General features: G+C 33.0%; 1 protein-coding gene across 2 annotated transcripts; it reads right to left on the reverse strand.

The window, feature by feature from the left end:
• Positions 1–125: 125 nt before the first annotated feature.
• Positions 126–9035, reverse strand: LOC105329829 (kinesin-like protein KIF9). Of its 2 annotated transcripts, XM_011431284.4 has the most exons (20): positions 8877–9035; positions 8419–8617; positions 8049–8214; positions 7697–7850; positions 6830–7022; positions 6500–6583; positions 6309–6401; positions 5827–6039; positions 5425–5571; positions 5192–5296; positions 5031–5086; positions 4214–4304; positions 3854–3865; positions 2812–2987; positions 2483–2644; positions 2072–2280; positions 1660–1839; positions 1354–1469; positions 1100–1204; positions 126–701 (listed from the first exon to the last, which is right to left on the reverse strand). In XM_011431284.4, exons 2-20 carry the CDS (start codon positions 8593–8595, stop codon positions 588–590), a joined length of 2553 nt encoding a protein of 850 aa, XP_011429586.3. In that variant the 5' UTR covers positions 8596–8617; positions 8877–9035; the 3' UTR covers positions 126–587. The 2 variants fall into 2 exon arrangements, with proteins under 2 accessions (XP_011429586.3, XP_011429587.3); XM_011431285.4 differs by lacking the exon at positions 3854–3865.
• Between the last annotated feature and the right edge of the window lie 282 nt (positions 9036–9317).

Below are 9317 nucleotides of genomic sequence, written 5' to 3' on the forward strand. Positions count from 1 at the left end.
ATTTACCAGTATTGTATTAAGGTTTCTGTTGTGAAAATTAGGTGAAATTTAAATTGGTGGAAAATATTTATTTAATGGTTTTGTTGTGATGAAGCAGTAAGAATAAATTGAAACCAAAGAAAACCTGTAAATTGTGATGTTTTATTGAAGACATTTTATATTTTCAAAGATAAAATTAAAACAACAAAAGGGACGGAATCCTAGCTGGTCACACGAAAAATACTTATCACAGAGACTGAATAAGTTCAAACTTCAACAAAACTTCAAGAGTCATTCATCACATGATGCAATATATCGCCAGCCTCTAAATCTGTGTTCAATGATAAACATGTACAAAATATATACATATGATACACAAAATAACATTTGAATAAAACATGGATTCATAGAAGTATAAAGATAAGAACTTCAAATCCTAAGAGTCCAAAATAGCTCTGAATTCATGTACATATAGCTTGTAAATAAATTAAGTACTAAAAGGTGTGATAACAAAATATAAAGTAAATAATAACCACTTCATGGTCAATGAAAGAACAATTATTTAAGTACTCCATTCCCAAAGAGAAAGAACTGAATATCAATACTGTTTATTGAGAGACTTGTAACATGTTTGGGGGTTTGTTTCTGACTGTCATTTTCGGAATCCCTGGCGACTGGCGCAGAGACGGCTGAGGTTGTGACATGGCAGTTTCATATGTTTTCTGAAAGAAAAAATATGGGAATCAATAGAAAAAGCATAAACAATACGCAGGTATTTACTTTTTAAAATACAGTGTTTTGGAACTTTTGCAGGATGTACTGTAAATTCCTAATTAAATGCGAGGAATTACTACCCCTGCAAAAATTGTGAGAAGCATATTTCTTGTAGACTTTAAAATCTCACTTTTATTTTTCTGACAGTTGAAACTGTCTGGAATTACAATAAAAGTTTGATGCTTCTCGTGATTTGTTACAAAAAGACAGAATCATCGAATAAATGAGGAATCCAGAGTTATTCTTGAGAGGATTTTACTTCATTGGTGACATTTTATTTAAGGAGAAAGAGTCTTGGTTTTTGTCAGGTTTCAAAGTATGGCTAACTTAATCATAATCTACTCACCCTTCTCTGTGTTCTCATCTGTGCATTGTAGTAAGCTGCTGAGTCAGGGTTGTTCATCAGGAGCTCCATCTGTAACCGATCAAACTTCTCCTGTTCATCCTCCGGCTTAAAAAAAAAAAAAGAGGAGAAACTCAAAATTCAATGACAGAGAAAGAATATTGTTGAAGCAAGAATTAATGTACAGTATTAATCAATGATCATTCATATATTTCGCATTTCCTTTATGTTAATATTCACAACATTCAATAACTGACCACTTGGTTTGGATTGAATGGGAGGATCACCCCAGGTCTCATTCCATGACCAGCGGCTGAGCTAGAAATGTCATCTGTCTGGTTCAGGAAACTCTCAGCATACCAGTTATCAAACTCTGTTAAACCGAAATGGAATAATAAAGATATGTATAAAAAATGAACAGTCTTTGGGAAAAAAAACAATTCATGTATAAAGCACCACATTTTTTAAGCTTGATCAACTTTGCTCAAGAATATTTGATTGTTCTCAATCTATATCACTCAATATCAGTTAATGAAAAATGCAAGTCACAGCCAGAAACTTGCCATTAATGAGCCTCTGTCGACACTGGTCCACCAGCTTTTGACAATACTGAACTTCTGCCTTCAAATTCTTCAGCTCATCATAACCGCTTCTGTAATGCTGTTTGAGATCTTTTAATCTCTTGATCTCCAGGAACTCTTCCTCACTGATGATGACATCTCCATCTTCATTGTACTGAGGACCTACAGAATTGATATCCAAAGGGCTTATTAACACATCAATGGTATACACCCGTTATCAAAAGGGGAAATTGAAACCTGACCCTTGTCAAATTGTTCAAGTATGCCAAATTTCAAAATCTTTTATGTTCTGCGTAGCAGATGAATCATTATGATACTTATTATAGAAGTTTCAAGTTGAAATGTATTTTCAGTTCTAAATTAACATAATGTCAAATGGTTGAAATCCACATACCATTTGCTTCTCTTTCTTCCTTAAGTCGCTCTAGTTTATCTCTGGATGCATCAATATCGATCTTTGATGTGTTTATTTGTTTGGCTAAATCTGCATAGGCCTTTTTCTTGGATGCCAAGATCTCTTTGTTTTCAACTAGGATTCTGTTGATTTCTACCCCTTTCTCCTGCTTAAACTCCTCAAATTTGGCTGTTCGACTTGGGGGAGTGCTGAAAAGAAATAATTGATAAAGCTGTGTCGGTACCTCCCTCTTTACAAATAGGTGCCCTTAATGTTCTATATCATGCATGATCAGAAATCATAATCCTTACTCATGAACTACCATCCATTAACAAAGTGCAAATTACAAGTATTTAAATTTGTGAAAAACCTGATTTTATCAACTTTCATTACAACAAGTTGTTTACATACCTGGGTCGAGTGAGTCTATCAGCCCGTGAGGGACCAGTCGAGCTGACTGGGGTAGGAGCATCCTCGTGATCTGGTCGGTCTATAGAGGGGTGGGGTGACTTGACCTCTCTCTCTCCCTTAGCACTGTGTGAGGGGCTGCTTACACTCTTACCACCCACAGGACTACAGAGCAACCAAATAAACTTTATAATCTTAAAAGTTGTGTCATTCCTAGTTCAATTCTATGGATTTTTTTTACTTATTCTGTACATATTGCTGCTTTATATGCTTAATAAATAATCTTTCAGCACAGATTAATCATTGAATCATTGCTAATTACAGTATATTACCTTTTAGCATCTCTTCCTCCTTTTCCTCTTTTAGTTTCCTTTTCCTTCTCCTTTTTCTTTATTTGAACAACAGCTGAGGGGTCAGCCTTGGCAGATTTGGGGGCGACGCCCACCCCAAATCCTTGACCATCTGTGTCCCCCACCAGAACTCCTTCATCTGTGATGTTTACTCCTGCCTGTAAGAAGGTAACTTCTTAGGTAATTTAGAATTTATCAATTTCTATTATATTTTGAGTAACATGTTGTAAGCAAATTTTGATTTTTAATGACAATGATATGATAATACACCAATCTTCACTTTAATACATTCGTATCATGAATGTTATATAAATGGAAAATCAAATTACAAAGTTCTAAATCTAGGGTTTCTTATGTTTCTACGGTGTTAATAGAAATAATATATTGATCAAAGGTAGCTGTAAATTAGTGAACAAAAGAGTATATATATTGGTAATGTTTTCTTGAGTAAATATATTTTCCAGATTGAAGGAACAGTATATTTGACTATCAGGGTAAAAATTATATGAAACAGGTATCATTTTCTGTGTTTAATATGCATGTATTCTTCAGAGCAAGTTTGAATGCTTTAATCTTTAATATCTACCGGTATTCAGTTTTTGTTTTACAATTACATGTACATGTACTGAAATGTAAACAGAACATAAAGAATCTTGCTTGAATTATACACATGCAAACATCATCTAAACTATGTGTATTTTAAAAGAACCAAAATGTGAATTTATCCATGCTTAAATCAGAATATCATACAACACTTACTTATGTGTTATACATGTATAATGTTGATGAGATATACTCAAGTTATCATACTTTCATTGGAAATTACAAAAAGGGTGTTTCATAAAGCAATGCTAGTGATGTTATTCGCATTTAATTCAAAATATGTATAGTCTTAAGACATGCATTCATATTTATCTAGACTAATACACAGTGCTGGTTTGTGACAATGATTATAATATACAGCATGTGAAAAAGAACTTTTTAAAAAAGTAATAAATTCATAGAACTGAAATAGATGCATTACCTCATATTCACTCTATATTTGAAAATAAATATTAATGCAATTTAAACATCTGATCTTTATAAAAATATGAACAGGTCATTCTAATCCACTTAAAAGTGTATGAAATGTACAGCATAGCTACAGTTTATCTCTTATTACTGAGTGCTTTTTTAAAATAATTTTTTATCATCTAGCTGAAACAGAACATGATGCTGCTATCCAAACTTTCAAAGGTGAATAAAAATTAAATTGTAAAAAAAAAAAAACATAAAAAAAACTTGGTATTTGCAAAATTGCACAATGTTCCTAGATGAAACTGCAAAAAGAAACCCTTCAGCAAGTGAAGCATTAGGACGACTTTATTTTGGCGCAAGTAATTACCTGTTGTGCTGCTGCAATGGCAGCTGGGTCAGTCTTGTCTATCAGGGTATACTTCTCTCTCAGCTTTTGTTCAACATCAGCTTCCATTTGCCTGCAAGGAAGATATCAAAATAATGAATAATAATTCTATGAAAAGAATCAAGTACATGTACATATTTAAGCTATATTGCTATAAAATTCAGTTCATATCAAACATTCAAACATTCTGGATAGTTTTTGGGAGTTGATTTTAATCAACTCTCCTATGGAGTCACTCCGGCAAACCGAAAGTGAAACAGTGTTTGGACCTAAGCACAAATCACCACCGCTGACAAGACTTAGTTCTTGAAAATAATAGAAAAATTCGATGTAATGTATACTTAAGCATTGTTTTCAAGGAAACTTATCTATAAACACTTTGAAAATAGTCAGATTTTATTTGATATGAACAAGGTAGATATTTTTGTAGTCTCATGTATTCCTACGCCAGAGTTTAATATAGTCTCGTTCAACCAAACGCTTGGCTGTCAGAGACAGCCGAGCGTATGGTTGAACGAGACTAGAGTTCGATATCAATAGTGCTTGGATCCAAACAATTTTTAGAATTTTTTCGACTACTAATTCATAGTTTAAAATCCATCTTTAAATATTACACAACATGATTCATATGGGGTTTCCCGAAATTCTTGTCAGAAAAGTCTAAAAATCCATATTATAAAAAAGTGCGTAATTCAAACTAGAAACTAATTGCCATGCAAGATAATAAATGATAATCGATAAAATCAACTCCCGTCAGTACTTCAGCACTTTGATTTTCTTTAATGAACCAAATACTTACATGCAGACTTCCTTAAAAGCTTCAAATGTCCCATGAATCTGCCTGACATTCACAATCTGAAGTAAACAAACAAGTTTGTCAGCTTAGGGACAAATCATTGACTCAATGTCAAGCTGATTTTTAATTCAATAAATATCACTTATTTCATTGCTTTTACTCACATCAATTTCATTTATAGATCCTTCCAAGAATTTTCGAACTTGCTGCCGAATTTCATATCTTTTCTGTTCTGACAGGGGGTCATATGATACCATGCTTCGATTTGTCTGTAAAAATGCAATCAGTGATATACCAATGTACCCGTATATATGGCAGTAAAATACTTGTAATAAAAATTACAAAATCATCATTAATAATATAAAATCTTCAGAAAAGTAAACAAATGAATAATTACCAATGTGTCATGCATAGCAAGTTCATTCTTTAGATGTTGAATTTCTCTCTCTAGTTTTTTGACTAAAACTACAGGGTCATAAAGTTCATTCACAGCTGGTTCGCTGGCTACACACATCATTCTGGTGGCAAACCGCAGAGTAGACACCTAAATTACAATGATACCATTATTGTAAACGTTAAAGGACTATTTACTAAAGACTTTAATGTTGCTGAAGTTTTACTTTCAATTTGCTCCTTAACCTTGTATTGCTTTAAATTTTCTTTCTCTGGCAGTTTTTCCAAATTTTTGTTGCTTGCTTTAAAGTGTTATACATGTATTTATCAGAGGTTCATATATTTTATTTAAGGAAACACTCAAAATAGTAAAAAAAAAAAATGTTCCCTCTGTAAATACACTTACTGTTTCTTCTAACTGAGCTTCCTCTCCCCAGACGTTTGCGACAAGGAGAGTGTTACAGTTTCCCCCAATGGAGTCCTTCAAACAATGTGTCAGTTTGGACTGTCTGAATGGAATGTGTTCCCTCCTCCTGTCTGCTAGAGCTACAATCACTTGTTCCAAAAACGTCAATGACTTGTTGATATACATAGCTTCTTGCTGTGTCTTCCCTTCTGACTGAAATGTTGATTTATATCCATTTTCTATTACATTTTTAGTACATGTATTAGGCATGCAGTATGTCACTCCAAATTGTCATAAGCATAAAGTAATATTTTAAGGTTATTGCTTTGAAATAATTGAAATGTATAGGAAATAATGTAATGCGAAAATAAGTTTGCAGCTTGACTATTCACTATCTATGATTTGATCCATCAATTATTATACATTTATATGGGAATAAAATCTATCATTGCATGGATCTTCTGATCTTTGTTTAACGGTACCTTAGTTTTTCCTAGACGCTCTGATCCTGCTAGGTCCACAAAGTTTAGTTTAGAAATGGTATATCTAGCATTTGACTGTACTCTAGATCTTGTCTACAAATACCAAAAGTCACATCATTAAAAAGCAATATTTTACAAAGAAAACAGAAGGTTGAATCATTCTTCTCCAAAATCAAACTTTGAAGTCTTACCTCCAAATAGACTGTGAATATACAATGAGATCTAGAGGACTGTTTGTTGAGTGAGTGGGCAGCAATTGCACGATTTGTTTCTCCCTACAAAAAATAATTTCAAAAATTCAATAAACCTGACAGCAATTAAAAAACACCAAGAAAATGTTTCCTAAAAAAAATAAATTAAAATTTCCTATATACGGTATTTAAAGTTAAATATTGCTGCAGACATTTTGTGTCATCGATAAATTAAATAACATAATTGCCTTCAAATGGTGTTGAAAGATATCTATTTGATTATAGAATTTTTTTTTTTTTAACAAAATTGAGCACAAAAAGAGACCATACCTCAAACAAGAGATTAAGTGCTTCCTCTTCAGACTGAGCTAGATGACAGGACAGACCCTTCACATACACTCCATCCTGGTTTTCTACAACAACCATAGCCTGATCCTGACCCTCTTCCTTGTTCTTCCACGTCTCCGGCATAGTGGACAGCAAATCAGACATGGTCTCATTGTAGATCTCCAGGTAGGAAACCCTGTCATCAACATCAAGAGGTAAACATAATGATAGAAACAAACGTATTTACTAGGTATGAACACGATCATTTGCAAATCTAACACTGGTGTTGTTTTATACAGTCATTCTTCTGTGGGGAAGACTCACTACTACTGTGGTTTCATTAATATTCAAGGATATCAATTTATGTGGATAAAGTGGAAATCACAGTTTTCAAGGATAGGAATATTTGTCGCCAATGACCCTATCAATACAAAATGTTCATAGAAATTGCACTTCGATGAACATTTAATTTCATGGATCAACTGAACAACAAAATCCATGAAAATTGGTATTCAACGAATATTGATGAAACCACAGTTGTATTTAGCCATTCTTGCCCCCTTCATAGACCCCCCCCCCTTCAGGTAGTGTCCGGAATAATCATGCTTATTATTCTAAAAATTGTTCTTTCAGTACACTGACATTTTAGTGCTTGAATAAAAAATTCTCTGTCCAAAAAAAAAAAAAAATGCAACTGCATATTCTTTAAAGTTTAACAGAAATATTCAGTTGATGTTAATCCTTACAATATCCTCTCATGAGTTGTCTAATCACCATCTGATTGGATTGACCCTTGAATAATCATACTGTTCAATGGCAGTTCATCAATATAACTGAGTAAGATTTAGTTCTAGTATCTGTAAGTTATACCTGACAGTTATTGCAAATTCTGGTCTTTCTTCTATTTCCTTGAACAGCTGAGACAATGCCCTTGGAACAAGCCCCCTTTCCTTGTAGCTCTCTGTAGCACCTGTTATTGTAAAGGTTTTCCCTGCTCCTGTTTGTCCATAAGCCATCAATGTTCCTGTAAAATGAAATTAAATATTACTAAATTACCTGAATTGAAAAACAAGCTTTTTTGAAAATATGAATGCAGATCAAAGTAACATGTCTTTTAATTTGATGTTCTTCAGGTTTTTCTCAATAAAACTATCTAATGCTGAACTGAAACATTATGTTAAGGAATGATAATTAACTATGATGATCATTATTCGGTTCTTACCATTGTAACCATCTAAAGCTGAAGTGACAATATCAGCACCAACAGTCTCAAACACTTGATCTTGTGCTGCATTGTTAAATATTCCATCTAGCTTGAATGACCAGTCAAGAATCTGATTATTTACAACACCTCTCCTTGTATCTTTTCTTTGATGAACATTAATGCTCTGGAAGATAAATGATAAAAAAAATTTAATAGTCTTGCTTTCACTGAAAATAATCTTCAATGTTAACTTTGATAAATCACTTATTATTTGTTTTCATGTTTGTATAATTTTTAAAAAGATAATGTTTTACAATGTCAATTTTACATAGTCAATTAAAATTTTATTAAAAAAACACCACAGTTATGATGACACATGATATAATACCTTTCCATCTGGCAGTAACTCCAAATTATCATAAGCAAATTCTGCTGTTGGTCGAACTCTTGCCCACACTTGAACCCTTTTATTTTTTTGACCAGGTTTCCGTGTGTGTGAGCCCCCAGATAAATTTGAGCCATAGCTGATAGAACTTAGACCTGAGGTATTACCACGGCTGTACATGGTTGAGTTGGGTCCTTTTCAGCTAAAACAATATGTAGATGCATAATTAACACGACATGAGTTGATAAGCATTTAGCAAAATCCTTTTCATTCCATAAACACATACTTAAAAATGCAGTAAGCTACCTTATCACACCTTTTTAATGTCTAAATGACCAAATATGATTGGATGTTTATTGATAATGAACTGCACATAAGAAAACATTACTACAACTTATGGATTGGTTTGTAGACATCTTACACAGTGTTATGTTTCAAGATTAAACGCTGAAGTTCCATACCTGAATTATCCTATGTTTAGAAATAATCACATACAATTATCATTTGTTTTTCAGTCTATTTTTTTCCCTGCAACCCCGTACTGTTGACTGTTGTTAAGTGAAATGCGCATGTGCGTAGTGATAAGATTTTCTGAATGTCGATCCCGATGTGTCTCTCAGAGAGAGAGAGAGAGAGAGAGAGAGAGAGAGAATACTTATAGTCATGAAATTGATTTCATAATGAAAAAGAAAAAATCAGAGACAATTATAATCATGATAATTATTCATGTGTCTCTGGTAAAATCTAACTTTTCTGGTTTGTTTCTCCTTGAATTTAACACTAAATGAAATTACATTATTAACGATAAATATCTACACAAAATAAACGATTATCATATATCTTCATCCACAAATAAGCGAGGTCAACCTCAAAATTAAGGGGATTAAAACATTCAGATTTCC

This window comes from Magallana gigas, chromosome 2, assembly GCF_963853765.1.
Source record: "Magallana gigas chromosome 2, xbMagGiga1.1, whole genome shotgun sequence".
Classification (NCBI taxonomy): Eukaryota; Metazoa; Mollusca; class Bivalvia; order Ostreida; family Ostreidae; genus Magallana; species Magallana gigas.